At 32.7% G+C, this 18,514-nt stretch overlaps 1 protein-coding gene across 1 annotated transcript; it reads left to right on the top strand.

Moving 5' to 3' along the window:
- The first annotated feature begins 941 nt into the window (after positions 1-941).
- On the top strand, positions 942-18,217 carry LOC106718787. Its single transcript, XM_014512973.2, has 5 exons — positions 942-1,469; positions 15,450-15,556; positions 16,642-16,804; positions 17,071-17,236; positions 17,380-18,217. Exons 1-5 carry the CDS (start codon positions 1,303-1,305, stop codon positions 18,208-18,210), a joined length of 1,434 nt encoding a protein of 477 aa, XP_014368459.2. The 5' UTR covers positions 942-1,302; the 3' UTR covers positions 18,211-18,217.
- Positions 18,218-18,514: the final 297 nt, after the last annotated feature.

Raw genomic sequence — 18,514 nt, 5'->3', positions numbered from 1 at the left:
CAAAAACATTACATATTCCCATACAAACTGCACACTTGAGAGGAAACATTTTACAAACTTTGAATGTCATATTAATTTATTTCAAATTAACCTGTTACAAAATAAATTTCAAGCTTCTAACTGTAAAAATGACTATACTTCAATACAAATTTCCACCCCCACTTTGCAACTCTGTTTTCGCGTTAAAAAGTATGTCCTTTCTCAGGCTCTAGACTATCTGCGTACCAAATTTCATTTAAATCGATTCAGTAGTTTTGGTGTGAAAGCGAAACAGACAAACAAACAGTTTTACTTTCGCATTTTTAATATTAGTAGGACCGACAGTTCGTATTGTGATTGTAGTTACGTTTTAAAATAGAGCGCGTCAACAATGCAACGGTAACGAGCTTTTTATTGTGCGATCATGGATCAATAAAAGACTTTTATAATCCCAGACGACATAATCTACGAGAGTAGCATACGTCACTAAATACTTCCTTCGTTACGGGAAACGTATTTTATAACAAGGTCGAATAAATGTTTAATAAAATCTCATTCGTCTTCTCAGTCCCCACGATTCATCTTATAACTCGGAAAATCAATAACAAAGTAAACAATTACGTAATACGAGCTGAAAAATATCATAGTCTCCTATTAACTAAGCATTTCAAGTCGCACCTTGAAATGTTTTATTAAGTTTACATGGCCTTCGCCTTTCGGTGGGTGACACGTAATGTGTACTTTGTCGCCTGACGTTATGTACATATTAAACAACTGACGTACGATATTGCATTAACATTTTCTTTTTGGTCATTTTCTTTAATCAAAACAAAATGAATAGAAAGGTTAGCAATGTTAAGGCAATTAGTTTTACCGATAATAAGGTCATTCGGTACATTATGATTGCAGCAGTCATTATAAACTCGTCGACGCGCAACGGAATGATTATGGCAATAAAACTTCTGCCGGTGCAGTGCACATTTGCTCAAGATGCACCAGTGCAAGCGATCGCTTGCGCTCACGCTGACGCGGTAGCGGGTAGAGGCAGTGCCGCGGGGCGATTGAAGCCGCCTCCAGTTCGCCAGCCCGCCACCACGGCACGCCACGCTAGTATGCCGCGCGTCGCCACGCCGAGCGCTCAGACGCTAAATCGACTTCTAATAAAACAAACAGACCTATTATCTCGCCGCGATAACGACACTATATCAGTTCTGATAATTTACCAGAGTGATAACAGATAAAAAACGAAGTGGACGACGCCTGTTTCGCTGTGCCCCTGTTATGTAAAATTTTTACAATCGGAAAATCTTCGGAGTCGCAGCTATGACGACGATGGCGGGACCTCGGAAGACAGTCTCAATTTATGACTATCCTGAGCACCTGAACCCCTTTCGGGAGGAGGATAACCATAACAAGATACGTTTCTGGACGATTGGACGTAAACTCAGTCGATCGAACAGCATCACATTTAAGGACATAAGAAATTCTTGGTAAGTTTACCTCTTGTGCGTTATACTTTAGTTCTTTTGTTACACCAGTATGATTGGCTGTATTGTTTTGATACGATGTATAATGTTATCATTTTCGCAAGTCGAACGGCGATCCGGGAACAAACCCTGCACATTCTGCGGTCTCGCGCCGACCGCACGTCATAAAGATCAGTGAAGGCGTTCATTGATGTAGTATTCTTTGTTTATTGTACAATGTTAATACAGGGACCTCAAATAAATAGAAAAGATCGTAATGTCCGGCTATTAATAGTCAATGTTCAGTAGCCCATGCGTCATTCGACTATCTCAAATGCTGTTTAATTGCATACTGCGAGCTAGTGATTGGTTGTGCATGATAGAAATATTTCCTCCATTAAAGCATAGATAATTAGCCTAACTGTAATATGTAACATAAGCATCATTCTCCATACAATACCTATTAAAGAGTACACTCTGTATTCGATATTTTCTCGCGACATAAACCAATTGTTTTTATTATTTTCACGGAATGAATACTAAAAAATAATATTACGAAATAAAAAAGGGACTGCATTAAAACAATAATGTACGAATCAGGTATTTTTTTAAAAACAATGAGATTAATAAATGTATGTAAATAAATAAACACTCACGCGGATGACTCGGCTTGAGGGAAGCGTTTTGTTCCATTTGGCACCTGTCAGGCAAAGGCAGGGCGCCTTCATATAAAAGTACGTACAACATATAAAAAGCAGGTACTTAGATAAGTTAAGGATAACACCTATTCGCAGTTCTGTATTTTTTTTCTTTTTTTCCTTGTATGCCTTCTGACAAAATTACACATTAAAGCGTCCAAGTCAAAGCAAGGTCTAATGAATGAGAGTGTTTTGATATTTTACTTAATGTTTTGAAATTTTAAAAAGTTAACAGTTTTATTTAGCACTTAATACTTTCTTCTTTATACTATAATTTTGCTGTTAATTTAGCGGTGACGCCATGTTTACCGTCTTCCGCTGCAAGTGAGATAATTGTATAAATATTTATTTAATCCATCCAATTTACTTTATACAATATCATTTAACTTGTGAAGATTAATCGTGAGCTACCTTGTGTCAATTAGTTCCCCCTATTCCGGTATTTATGAATCAAAAATGGTCAAATTGGTCTTAGACACTTTTGGGACATAACAATGTCTGAGAGTGGTAAAAGGTGCTTCTAATGTCATATTTATACAAGGAAGTAAGACCTTGACTTTTTTCCACGTACATACTTTATTTTAAGTACTCATTTTCCAAACATTTTTCACAAATAAACGTGTTAACGTATATTTGGATAATTTTGAATTCAGGTTTTGAATACTAATGATTGTTTCGTCACATTCGATAAATAGGTTAATGACCTCAAGTAGTTTACAAAGTTATCAAGTACATACAATTACAATGCATCCTTATATTTTATTTCACTGGTTCCTTAAATTTTAGCATTAATGTAAAATAATCCTATAAAATTAATATATAATATTAACATATAATTTATATAACATATAATTATATTAACATATAATATAATAATCCCTATAAAATATCAAAAGAGCAAACTTTATGTACTCCAGCAAAACCTTATTACTTCATTTCTATCTTGAAGTACTAAAGAATTTTTTCTTTAGTTATTTTCTTGATAAAAATACTTAAGTATATTACTGGTATATTATTAGTACTTTATTACTAACTCCCTCTTTATTTTAAAAGGTAAATAGAACCAAGGAGTATATTCTAGTAAACTAGAATAGAACTCGATAGTTCGATATCGATTTTTTGATAAAAAGGTGGCATAATATCTAAAAGATTCATTTCATCCAAAAGATTTTTACGAAAAATTCCTATAACAATACGTTATTTTATAAAGGCATTGTTAACACGATGACTTCGCATGTGATTAAAGTACATAAGACGTGATACAATTCATTGTGACAATGTTATTGCGTATGAAGGTACCCGCCGTACAACATGTGTGGAGTCAAACATTTAATTGCTGAGATGCAAAGATCACAGTGAATCATAAAATCGCATGCAAAACTTGATTATATCTATACTTAGTGTTTATCTTTATACCTACATTTTTTATGGCACAGTTTCAAGCGAATTGTATGTAGCATTGCATGTGGCTTTATTGACCAAGACCTTTTTTGACTCAAGTTTTCAAACTAAGGCAATTTAAACTCGATTATACAAATATCCTTGGATAAAATCAGATAAATAATTTTATCACCTCATTAAGTTTTCACTTAATTAATATGACACTTTTATTCAATTTTTAATTTAATTTCAGCAATTAACTGTATCACACATACCTAATTTTCATTTTGTTTTGGCAAATAATTGTGAAATAATAATGAAACCTTGCCTAAAGGGACACCTTTTAATGATATATTTTAGTTTTTATGTATTATATTTGTTATGTTTTAACATAATGAAACATTGCTTTGTGATATTTATAGCAATACATTATAGTGAATAGAAAATGTTGCATTTCGACGAGTTAACACAATTTTGTAGCGATTTCTAAGTCCGCGTTGTTCATGTAAATTGTCCAGTAACACGATACAACTACCACGTCGGTTGACTATACGACACAGACTTTACACTCCATTTTGCCCAATCGGTAGATTTATAGTCGAACTTCGTCGTAGACATATACGATCGACCGCAGTATTCGAACCTACCCTAAGTCAGGGGTGAATAGACCATAGCTAACCATGCTGGCCCTTTGTGTGCTAGTTGACTTTACATATCTTTTAATTTCTTCACAAATATGTGATTTTCTCGTAGATCGTCTGTTTAGATGTATAACCATACAGTGACTTTTTACCTCTGGAGTAACAATACAGTTATTGTGGTACGGATTGATTTAATCAGAAATTTTAATCACGGTTTTCAATGTGCAAATGCAATGTTTAAAATATTACGTATTTGACACAACTGTTCTTCCACTAGTCTATGTAGTCTTATCAAAATTCTGTGCGGAATTCTTTCGTCTTGTCGCATGGAATGAGTGAGCGTCAATTTATTTATAGAGTTGAAGTCAGTTCCACTGGCCGTAAACAAAGTAATGACGTACGCGTATGCATAGTAGGTAATTGCTGGAATTCTGGTTTACTATTTAAATTAAAAACATATAAAATAGTCTGAATATGTCATGATCGAACTAAAACAGGATAATCGTGAACTGTTGCGCTACATGCTGCGTACTAATAATGATTTGTTTCCTCTATAGATTGCTTTTGTTTAATGTACATCACTTTCTTTCTGTGGGTTTCCACTATCGAAACACTAACATACACTCATGTGTTAAAAACATGTTGTCAACTTTAATTAATAACAAGTATCACAGCTGAGATTAATAAAATATTAATATAAACTATTGTGACTATTATTTTTTTAAATATAATATGTAAAAGTCATCACTCTTGTTTCGGGGTTTACACAACAATTTTATAATTCAAAATTAATAAAAGTATACTTAAAAAACTTCTACATAACGTGGTAATAGAGTTAAATAGTAGTTAATAATTAAATATTACGCTATTAAGGTAACGAGACCAAACTACGTGGACCTACTTTTCTTGTGCAAACAACGGATTCACTCGTAACATGATATCGAACATAATGTTCACACCACATTTATAAATACGTCAGATCACATTAAAAATTTGTACATATCTTTTACAAAGTAATTCTGATACGATGAACTTATAACTATAATCAACTCACTCAGAGTCTCTACCTAGTGCTATGTTTGTGTGTAGCAGACTAGGACATGATTAACACTTCTGCAATCCGCCTAACCAGCTGTAGCCAATCTAGGCTGTCACATGTCCCTGCTAACCAATATTGCGTCAATTGACAACCGAATGTCACAATCGAGTATTGCGTCATTACAATAGATTGTATATTTCGTTCGCTTATGATAATGTAACACAATGTTCTAGTTGTCGCCCACGACTCCGTCCGCACGGAATTAAAAAAACTTAATTAGTAGCCTATGTGTTCTTCCAGACTATGCTCTACATCTATACAAAATTGATCGAGATCCGTTGAGCCGTTCTGCAGATACCTTCTAACAAACACCTATCCATCCATCCAAACATTCGCATTAATTACTTTTAATATTTTCTTTGATTAAGACTCGTCCTGTATATTAAGTCCAGTGCATCATGTTCTTCATAGACCAAACATTTCATTGTCACTATGTCCTTTAAACTTGATCTTATTATTTTTTATTAAACGGGTTTTTTTTAAACTTACTTCTCACCCTTACTAATAATATAAATGCGAATGTTTGAATGGATGGATGTTTGTTAGAATGTATCTTCAAAATGGATGCATGGATCTGAATTAAATTTGGTATTTAGAACTCTGTCTCAAAGAACACATATTAAGCTACTTTCCATTTTTTTTAATTCCGCGCGGACAAAATCGCAGGCAAAAGCTAGTTAAGAATAAAACGTAGCTATAATTAAAACTAAAACGCCTTATTGTATTTCGCTAACTGTAATAATATTTATCTAAACTACTCTAATTATTTTCCTTTTTATTATAAATCCTAAATGTCTCTACTACGCACAGTTCAGAAACATAACTCTAATCCTTTTTCCTCTCGCTCGCTCAGGCAAATAATAAAATAGCTTGGCTCTAGTGAAAAAATTCACATGACTTTTATCTTGGAACCTTATCGTTTTTATCACGTTAATTGAGTCATTACGCTGATATATTAGTTTACTGAAACTTTACTGTAGGAATTGTTTATTTTTCTGACCAATGAAAAGTATTAGTAGCGTATTCGAAAATGCTGTATTTACTAGATAAATGCAGATATTGCAAAAAAGATGTTGTAGTCAAATACCTATGATACAGTCATACATTGACCTACTTGAACACACTACTCGAGAATTTAGCACAGCATGCGATTAGATATTGTATTACTACATGTTTTGTATAAGGTTATTTTTTTGCTATGAAAAAATATGAAATTAAATGTTAGTAACGTCTCACTTCTCTCAAATATTTTGTTTAAATTCTTGAAACAAATATATACTTGAAATTATTAAAGTAGTAAAACAAAAGAAAGAACTGGATGCATACTGATGTATCCTAGTTCCAGTTCACCAGGTCAGTGGAACAGGTGAACTGGAAATAGAAAATCATGTCTAATTCACTGGATTCAGTGGAATCAATAGATCAGATTCACGACATTGGTAGAGTTCTAATCTATCTAATAAAATCTCTAATCTCAAAATCAACATGTAATTTTTTTTCATTAAACATATTGTGGGTTTTGTCCGTACAACGTATAATAACCTTTTTCCTTTAAATATAAAAAAATGTTTCTTTTTTTTAATCCGGACAGCAGTATTTGCAGCCAGTCTGAGTAACACGCCACCAGTACGATATTATCGGCGAATCGTCAGGTGAATGTCCTGTTCGCCTCGCCGCTTAATGTTATTAAAGAATCGACTTCAGTGCAGGCACCTAAGCTTATTTTGATTAACCGATGGCCTTCTTATTCAAAGCTCTATAAGTTTAAAAAACAGCTGCTTATTTCCTACGTTTACTTCGTACCAGGTTTAAAATTACTGTAAATTCACAAATACGGTTTACAAAAGTTACTTACTGCCAACTCAAAGTTAAGCGGTGTTTTAGAGAAACCTCCCTTACTATTAGTCAGCGATAGAATAAACGTTTTAGACTTCAAATTTAAAAATATCCCTATGACACTTGTTATATTATACTTTATGAATTCATTGAACAATTTTTTCCTTCAATTAATCTTGATTGAATTACAGTTTACATATAAAATGCGCAATAACCTTCACACTGGTACATGGTATACTTTTACAATTTATTGCAGTCAATTAGGCGGAGTGCAAATGTAACGAGATACTACCGCCAACTCAGCTCCAGCATCCTACATGCAAAGTCATCATTGATCGTGCTGTACTACTTCCTACAATACCCATTTGTTTTGTTAACCGTACGTTTTCACTATACTGTACAAAACATACTATGATATATTTTCTGAAAGGAACAGACAAAACAATGTTTCTGTACAAACCAAACACTAATCTGAGACTTGGAAATAAATAATTGACGTTCAAGCGCCACGGCGACCGTCACGTCAGTCGATAACGATAGCTATCAACGTTACTTTTGCTACATAGGATGGCTAGGTTCATGAATGTTATACATAGGTATAGTGGTAGGAATTTGCTTATGTACATTATAAAAAAATATATAAAATGTAAACGCAGTTTTATTTTAGTGATTATATTAATTTAAACTTTTGAAACATGATTAATGCTTTATGCGTCAAAAATCTATGAAACGTGACGTAATATTCGCTTCTGCATATTTTCGACTTAAATAGCCGATGATGAAAACAATGGGCGAGTGGAGACCGTTCTATCATAAAACGCCTCGGGTCTGTCAGGTGTATAAATTAAATACATTACTACTGATACTAATTTACAAACGCTGCACAATAGACGATATTTCAAAACATTTGAGAATACTAAATGCAATGTTCATAACCTAGAAACTCGATACCTTGATTGAAGCCCTTTGTTTTTAAAGTTTACCTATTTAAATAACACGGATTACACACGTGATCAATTTAGATTACATTAAATTTTATTTATTTTGTAGTCATATTACTTTTGAAAATGAACAAATATTAAAAACAACTAAAGATAAAATAGTATCACGGTTACCTACAAACATTCTCAAATATAGGTATAGGGTAGATTTGCAGATAAATGGGTAACAAAAAAGCGGTTTGTCGAATTTTAGGATGAAGTTAAAGTCAAAATTTCAGATATGTGGAATGAAATCATCTCTAATTAGAATTTAACAAATTGAAACAGAACTACAGTACTAGTATAACTATATAAATAGCATATCCTTAATGAAATCTGTTCAGCACATCTGTTCTAATCTCGCCCACATATTAAACAGTAAATATTTTATATCTTTTCGTACGACCTAATATAAATATTATGCTCACCTGATAATAACGACTTGGACAAGGTCAATATCGCCGTAAGTTTGTACAAGCTATCGGTACGCTGATAAACCCGTTTAAAAAGCCTTTTCATCCTAACATAATGTCTACAGATATGAAAAAATAATTTCAGTCTCATAAATATAAGTAAATATATGCACAAATATAATGATATTATATTTAGAAATACATGTACATATATAACTATACTCTAAATTTTAATATACTAGGATTATTGTTTACTTATGTTCTATAGTATCAGTTTAGGTTGAAAAAAAATAATAAATAAAATTTGTGTAATAAAAAGCAGACATAGTTCAAGACCAAATTTTACTAATTTTACACTTCTACTCGGTGACGGAAAATCTCGAATCGTTTTTATCTTGTTTTTTTTTTTAAATCTATACTTATATTATGCCAAATCTTTGTTTAAATCTATGACATCATAAAAGATAAGCTATATAAAATGAATGAGCTCACAGAAAGAATGTGAACTAAATGTGGGTCATGTACATAGACGCCATGATTGTTTAGTTAGACCTGCATTAGTGTGTTCATTATCACCACCTGAGCACACAACGAAGGTCGCGACCTCTTTTGAGAAGATCCTTAAACTACTCCACTTGAAACTATAACTGTAAAAATAATGGAAAATACAAAACAAATATTAACATAACAGTCTCTGAAACTAATTATTATCGTCCATTTTGCAAATGAAAATGCTTTTCGGTTTTTATATAGTGTAAGGTGGCAAACTAGCAAGCGGTTACCTGATAATGCTAACTGTAAAAAATTTTAAGAAAAAAAAAATAGCCGACTTCAAAAAAAAACAATCTCGAACAAAATGCACTCAAAAGTATCCTAAAAAAACCAATTTCAAACAAAATGCACTCAAAAGTAACCTAAAAAAACCAATTTCAAACAAAATGCACTCAAAAGTAACATAAAAAAAAATTCAAACAAAATGCACTAAAAAGAAACAAAATAATGTCATGAAAACTCTCTAAACTCTAGTAGTTAGTAGTAGGGGCTCAGTTTTCCGCAACTCCACGACAAGCGCGTATTTTGCGTGTCTCTAAACTCTTAAGAAAGTTCTCTTCTTCCTTGTAACATGTCTATCATCATCATCATCATCAGCTCACTATACGTCCCCACCGAGGGGCTCGGAGCCTACCCCAAGTTAGAGGTGACTAGGCCATAGTCAACCACGCTGGCCAAGTGCGGGTTGGTTGATTTCACACATATCATTGAATTTCTTCTCAGATATGTGCAGGTTGCATCACGATGTTTTCCTTCACCGTAAGAACGTCGGAAGTAAATAGGTGACATTTTATATTTGAGATGTATTAAACATACTTACGTTTATGTCCCTACTTAGGCCGAAACCGACTCCAAAATAACAATAATTATACAATATAGACATGTTACAAGAAAGAAGAGAACTTAGTTTAGAGACACGCAAAATACGCGCTTGTCGTGGAGTTGCGGAAAACTGAGCCCCTACTACTAACTACTAGAGTTTAGAGAGTTTTCATGACATTATTTTGTTTCTTTTTAGTGCATTTTGTTTGAAATTGGTTTTTTAGCCGACTTCAAAAAGAAGGAGGTTATCAATTCGACTGTATTTTTTTTTTTTTTTTTTTTTATGTGTGTTACCGCGAAACTCGGCCCCTGGTGGTCCGATTTTGATAAAAATTATTTTAATCGAAAGGAAGTGCTTGCAGGTGGGTCCCATTTTTTTTTTTTTTTAAATAACTAGAAGACTAGTAGATTTTGAATATAGCTTCAAAATTTGTTGCGGAAATTAGGGACATTTTTGCTTTCAGCGCTTACGTAGGCTACACTATAGGACCTACATAGAAATGATGTATGGCGAATCGTAGCTCTTTAAATGTGCTAAATAAAAGTCCGCGATAGCATATATCTATCTTTTATAGTTTTCTCACAATAACCATTTTTTTCTTTAGAAACATTAATTAAATTCATGCCCTATTTCCGACGCTATTATTCAAGTTCAGTATTAACCCTTATGTAAATAAATATGTTCATTATCAAGATAATTTAATGTAGATTATATTTGCAATTGAAACTATATCATTCTGTCTAATAGTTTAGGAGATATCGTAAGAATAAATTTACGCGGAAACGAAAAAGGCTACATCGCGTTACAATGAATAGCACAAATTTGCTTTCTGGGCTTACGTAGGTCAAACTATATGACCTACATTAAAATGATGTATCGAGTAATTATAGATCCTTAAATTTGCTAAATAAAAGTCTCAGGTGGCATATATCTATCATCTATGGATGTCTCACAAAAACCATGTTATTTTGAACAAACTTCGATTAAATTGCACACGAAAAACAGCGTCGTAAGCTTACGGCGCTATTATATTATATTCGATATGAATCCTTATCCAAATAAATATGTTTGATGGCTAGAGTATTAAATGCAGATTACATTAGCCTTTAAACTATGTAATTCTGATCAATAGTTTGGAAGATATTAAATTATTACAAACTACGCGCATCCGAAAAATGCTACTGCGGCGCGCGGCTGGACAAAATTAAAGGCACGCTACGATGTATTAGTTCGTTAATTTTCAATTTGTATACCGATTTTGATAATTATTTCATTGTTTAAAGGATAAGTGGTTATCTGGTGTATTCTAAATTAGTTTTTGAATTGAAGTACACACATATTAAATAGGAAAGTCCTTTTCTTTATTTGTCTTATTTATGTTCTTATACGTATTAAGGAAATTTGTAATTAAACTTCAAATTCACTAAAAATTGAGAAATAAAACAAACATTTTAAGAAAAAAAAATAGCCGACTTCAAAACAAAAAAAACTATCTCAAACAAAATGCGCTCAAAAGTAACTTAAAAAAAACAATTTCAAACAAAATGCACTCAAAAGTAACGTAAAAAAACAATCTCAAACAAAATACACTAAAAAGAAACAAAATAATGTCATGAAAACTTCTTTCTTTCTTTCTTCTCTCTTTCAAAAACCCTCTAAACTCTAAAGAAAGTTCTCTTCTTTCTTGTAACATGTCTATATTGTATAATTATTGTTATTTTGGAGTCGGTTTCGGCCTAAGTAGGGACATAAACGTAAGTATGTCTAATACATCTCAAATATAAAATGTCACCTATTTACTTCGGCCGACACCGACTGCGAAATAACAATAATTATACAATATAGACATGTTACAAGAAAGAAGAGAACTTTCTTTAGAGTTTAGAGGGTTTTTGAAAGAGAGAAGAAAGAAAGAAAGAAGTTTTCATGACATTATTTTGTTTCTTTTTAGTGTATTTTGTTTGAGATTGTTTTTTTATTTAGGTTACTTTTGAGTGCATTTTGTTTGAAATTGGTTTTTTTAGGTTACTTTTGAGTGCATTTTGTTTGAGATTGTTTTTTTTTGAAGTCGGCTATTTTTTTTTTCTTAAAATTTTTGTTTTATTTCACAATTTTTAGTGAATTTTAAGTTCAATTCCAAATTTACTTAATACATATAAAGACATAAATAAGACAAATAAAGAAAAGGACGTTCCTATTTGATATGTGTGTACTTCAATTCAAAAACTAATTTAGAATGCAGCAGATAACCACTTATCCTTTAAACAATGAAATAATTATCAAAATCGGTATACAAATTGAAAATTACCGAACTAATACATCGTAGCGTGCCTTTAATTTTGTCCAGCCGCGCGCCGCACTAGCATTTTTCGAATGCGCGTAGTTTTTAACTATTTAATATCTCCCAAACTATTGATCAGAATTACATAGTTTAAAGGTTAATGTAATCTGCATTTAATACTCTAGCCATCAAACATATTTATTTGGATAAGGATTCATATCGAATATAATATAATAGCGCCGTAAGCTTACGACGCTGTTTTTCGTGTGCATTTTAATCGAGGTTTGTTCACAATAACATGGTTTTTGTGAGACATCCATAGATGATAGATATATGCCACCGAAGACTTTTATTTAGCAAATTTAAGGATCTATAATTACTCCATACATCATTTTTATGTAAGTCATATAGTTTGACCTACGTAAGCCCAGAAAGCAAAATTGTGCTTTTCGTGTAGCATTTTTCGTTTCCGCGTAATTTTATTCTTACGATATCTCCTAAACTATTAGACAGAATGATATAGTTTCAATTGCAAATATAATCTACATTAAATTCTCTTGGTAATGAACATGTTTATTTACATAAGGGTTAATACTGAACTCGAATAATAGCGTCGGAAATAGGGCATGAATTTACTTAATTGATGTTTCTGAAGAAAAAAATGGTTATTGTGAGAAAACTATAAAAGATAGATATGCTATCGCGGACTTTTATTTAGCACATTTAAATAGCTACTACAATTCGCCATACATCATTTTTATGTAGGTCTTATAGTTTAGCCTACGTAAGCGCTGAAAGCAAAAATGTCCCTAATTTTCGCAACAAATTTTGAAGCTATATTCAAAATCTACTAGTCTTCTAGTTATTTAAAAAAAAAACAAAAAAATGGGACCCACCTGCAAGCACTTCCTTTCGATTAAAATATTTTTCATCGAAATCGGACCACCAGGGGCGGAGTTTCGCGGTAACACACATAAAAAAAAAAAAATACAGTCGAATTGATAACCTCCTTCTTTTTGAAGTCGGCTAAAAATAACGCATTTACAATATGATAAAATCTTTTTGGACAGAAGAGAGGATGTAATGTCGTCCGTCACAGCCTTTCCAACTTTCCTTTATTAGAATATGGTTAAAAAATATCCCAAAATAACAACTAATCAAAAATCGTAACTTTCAATTGCTAATATTGAACAAGATATGATTGAACGTTCACCCTTTATGTAATGTAATTGTACCAAAATTAGAGGCATTGTATTCAAGCAAGTAAGTCACCCGAATGAACCGGTTCCCATGACGTACGGGAAGGATAAGATGAAGGATTTCCTTCTATAAATCCGCTGCAACATTTTTGATAATTCGGTCTTATTGGTCACAAAATGTACGAATATACTGATATATTTTAAGATTTAATAAAATTTTAAATTTGTGCTACCTGTTTTGCAAGGTAATAAAACCTTTACTCCAGAAAAACTCTTACAGAACACTTTTGATAGAATACAATGGAAGTTTTTTGTATAAAGCACGTAATAATTAAATAACGTAGTAATTAAATATTTGCATTGCTGTTGCACTTTTTATTTACCTTTATTTATTTAGGGTCTAGTTTCCTACGAAACGCTTGGAATCGTTCCAAACGTTGGATTAAATAATCAGTCATCAATGAAAACTTGCACGTATTGCTGTAATGTTGCTATTAATATCTAAATACATTTGATCCTGTATTAAAAGCAGATTTAGTAAAACTCTAAACAGGTATATATTGTCAACCGTAGTGAAGGACTCACGTATAATAGGGTTTGAGTGTTAACTTGTTGTCCTTTATTTGCCAAACATAATAAGTTTATTGAATTAACAATGTTCTATGAAACTAATATGCATCAAAGTTATTAAGCTTTATTATTTTGCTTAGCGCGTTTCTCGCTATAAAATTAACACAATTTAGAATGTATGTCAAGCGCAATAGCATCACACGGTTCAAGATCAGGTCAAATGTTGACTTATCCTAAGACCTAGACAATAAAATTATATCTGAGCGCTCAGATTGTAGCAACGCACACTAACGCAACTCGCATTCAAGACTTTTGACCCCTATCATTACTGCAGCTATCGGAATGTTTGTTTAATGTAACTATTATTTTTTATACAATTAAGACAACATGAGGGTAAATAGAACGTTCTCTTTATGTCATTGATTACGTACAAAGTACAAATAATAATTTTGAAACCGACATGATTATTTTTGGTGGTCAGTTCTTAGTCGTCTTTTTATTATTAAAATTAAAATAGGTCTATAAAATTTTATCTCTTTTTAGATGTTTGAACAAGTTTGACTTTACTGAACAGTATTTTACACTGATTACTATGTACAAATTCCTTGCATTTACATTTTCTTCACTTCGGAGAATTGTCAGTTTCCAACTTTATTAGGTTGTAAAAAACCTAGCGTTAACTAAAATAAACATATCAAATAAATAAAGTGACTAAATAAATAAATACACTTGAACACAATCACGAGTGTGTTCCGCCAAAACAAATGGTAGACATATCAAAATGTTTTTGTGCTTTCAACAATTTATACCTTACTGTAACAAAAACAACTACGCATAACATCGTAAAGTCGTCACTTCACTTGTATCGTTTGCGCTCTCTCAGATGGAATAAGACATGTGAACATCAACTCTGAAGCGATTCAAAAGTTCAGGTCGCACAGATTTAACCGTTGAGTTGCGGGTCAAAAATTAAACTTGCAGCTCACGGTTCATCGCAATGAACCATAACTCTATGAGCCGACGAACCACAAGCTGCCTACTGACTCGCAGTTCCCAACTCTAAACGCAAATCATAACTCTGTGTAGGTGAGAATATGAGCTCCGAGCCATTGATCTACTTCACACATGTGAACCGTGAGCTGATCTGCAGGTCATCAATTTTAGTTGAGTTACCCATAACTAAATGGAATCAAGTGCACTTTCATTAATTCAGTAGCGCCCACTAACATCCTCTACCGACCGAAACATTTAAACGATTTTTATATACGGAAACGATGATGCAAGGAATTTATTTTAAACATAATAATGACGTAGTGTATTTTAATAATAAAATTATACCAACAGTTTATGGAAAACAACCGGAAAACATTAATCTTTATTAAATAATATTCTAACTTTATGGACTGTTTAGAAACAATTTAACAAGCCAAGTGTGCTTTTCTCTGTCGCTTATATTTATAAATAATTCAATATATTTTGTTACTTCATTATTAATTTATCAAATTGATTAAAAATTTAATTTCTATTTCCAGGTCATTAAGATCGTTTATGAAGAAAGGAAAAAAAGAAAAAGCAGAAACCAAGTCGAGTCAGCAGAATGGAGAGAGCAGTCCTATTGTCTTCAGGCGGGCTTTGCAATGTAAATAAAAACAATTTTCGTCTTTTATAAAAATCCCATCATAAGTTTCTGCTATGTCTTAGAATATAAGGAATTTATTTTAGAATTTACTCAAGTCTGAAATCCACACACACAGTTTATACCTAATTAATCCTTATAATAATGCCTGGTTTAGGTGATGCCAGTACAGTAGGATAGTAGCGCTGGCTTGGACCGTATGGGCTCACTGGCGTAGCGTCAGTTAGTGTTTGCATTATGATAGTTGTATGGTAGCGCTGATTTTGAGCGCTACTGTACACACTAGCATAATGGTCACCAGGCATACATAAGTGTAGTTTCAAATCGTTTTAATTTTTTCCTTTGTATATTTAAAGAAAAAAATAGGGCGTTGTTAGAGACTTACACTTGTTACTTTTTAATATAGAAAAAGGGCGATTTTCAGATTTAAAATAGGTATCAACTTTTACTTCAGTTATGTAGAAAAAATATACCACCTACAGCTAAGTATTGTCATTGTTTTACATTCATAATGAATAATGTATTGAATTTAAGATAAACCGATGATGCGAGATGAGACAAAAAAAGTAAAGTATCTCAGTAAGTATTATTCCACATTTTTGGGTTATCACTTGATATATTATATAAATTTAATATATTTTATGGTCAAGAATCGAACTTTCCAGTCTGCAGTTTATGTCGATACTGTGAATAAATAAATCGATTGGGCGGCACAGTTTCTGAAGGAAGGTCATATGAAGAACGACTATTAGAAATTATTGAGAGTCATGGTAGAAACAAACACGAAAATCAATACCGAATACTTGGATTTGACTTAAATAATATAATAATAATCTAGAGATTCTATACCATTAGAAGACTCTAGCCTTAAACTAGAATCTTCCAATGAAAACGTACCTATTGTCTACCTGAATTATGAATCACATTTTTGATCTACCAAAAAACAAACTAATTTTGTTAGTGAATTTAATGTTATCAAGGATTTAAATATTAATATTTATTAATGTATGGCTATGACAACCATAATCCGGTAATACTTCTTTTTAACCCTAAGTCAGTAATCAACAATATGGTTTCGTTGTAATTAGATTCGTCAGCGTCAACGGGCAGTGGCACGGGCGTTCGCAGCACGGTGGGCTCTCCGGAGCGCGCGGACCGGTACGTCTATGGAGGCTCGGTGACGCCACTACCGCGATCCCGCTTCCAGGAGCGCCTACGCAGCCCTAGCCAGCACGAGGTCAACTCCATCAGGTACACATTTCTCTTTAATGATTGGAAATGCGACTACTACCGTACGCTGTGTGTAGTTGCTTTTATTGCATTTTATTTCATCTATTGGGTAAGGTATTTAATGATTCATCGGAATCTGCATATTAAGATTAAAAACTTTTTTTCCTTCAAATAACCGAAAGATTGTATACGTTCAATAATGTTGAGGCTTTAAAAAAATGCAAGAATAGTTTTCGTCTTACCCTGAGACTTGTGAGATCTGATTTAATTTTTGTTTGAATTATTAGTACAACGCCGCGCATGGCCCGCAGCGACATAACGGGTTCGCGGCTGAGCGTGGAGAGCACCAACCCCTTCGACGAGTGCCCCGTACCGCCGGTACGCGCCTCACGACGCAAGAAAAAGCGCGCGCCCCTGCCCCCGCCAACTGCTGCCATTTCTCCTGACGTTACGGTAGTTATAAAAATCTTGTTATTATTCTTTGAGCCTTTTGTTTTCTATCTACAGTTTGATTGGTGTTATATTTTAATTCATGAATTTAACAAGCTATCAATTATTGGAACTGGAATTTTAACTGAGATTGTTTCATGTTACAGGTGGAACAAACAGAGTTGAGAATAACTGAAACAGACGACCAAAAAGAACAAAATAAAAGTGTCGATGACGAGATAGAAAATGTCAATTTGAATATTGAACTCAAAATAGTCGAAGATGAAGATGTTCAGAACACAAGTATGGAGACGAGTCCTACCACAGTCGAAGATATATCAACAACGACGGTTTCAGAAAAACTTGATGATACAGAAAACAAAATCGAAGATACAAACGAACAAGTGAACGGCAAAGATGATGAAATAATCAAAGTAAAAAGTGCCGATTCTGAAGATGATATATTGAACAAGGTGTCATTTCCCAAAATTGATATAAATAAGTATAGAAGAAACTCAAGTGTTAACGAAGATGATATCAGATTGCGACGAGGTAACCTAGAAGACTTCCATTCGTTATCCAATAAACGGAGCAAAAGTTTAACGAATGCTCTCGATGGATCGTACGTGTCTTATGATATAAATTTAAATGAAGACAAAAGTAACATCGATTTGAACAGCAATGAGGAACCTCAGAAAGTTGTGTGCAAACTTTACGAAGATCCTAGAAAGCATAGCATCGATAAATCTATTTCTAGTACAGAAAATGAGTTTATGGAAATCGATAAAGCCACAAGAGAACTTGAAAGAGAAATCAGTAAACTAAATTCGGCTTTACACGAGGACGATATAACTTTGCACGGAGCGCGTCTGTCAGTCTCGGATATAAGAAGGAAATTTGATAAACCTGATGTTTCGTCACCAAATCCAATACCAAAGCCACGAAGGAGTCACAATGGCGACACACAATCAACTGCTAATGGAAATATTCAAACGTAAGAACTGAGCTGAATTACTTTTAAATTTAAAATTACATTAAGTAATTATAAAATTTTTATAAATGATTTTACATTTATAATTTTATATGATTGGATCTCAGGCATATTTATGAATGCAATATTGTACATTTTATATCTGCTCTTACAAATAATAATTTTTGTCCAAATTCAATATTAATTAAACAATACTTTTCAATTAATCTATGGCAACACTATATCATTAAATTAGTTACCATATTATTTAATTGTTGTATTACAACTGAAACATTAAGAAACCTAGAAATAATAAAGTTTTTATTTGTCAT

This window comes from Papilio machaon, chromosome 2, assembly GCF_912999745.1.
Source record: "Papilio machaon chromosome 2, ilPapMach1.1, whole genome shotgun sequence".
Lineage (NCBI taxonomy): Eukaryota > Metazoa > Arthropoda > Insecta > Lepidoptera > Papilionidae > Papilio > Papilio machaon.
This window is presented reverse-complemented; position numbering and strand designations above follow the sequence as displayed.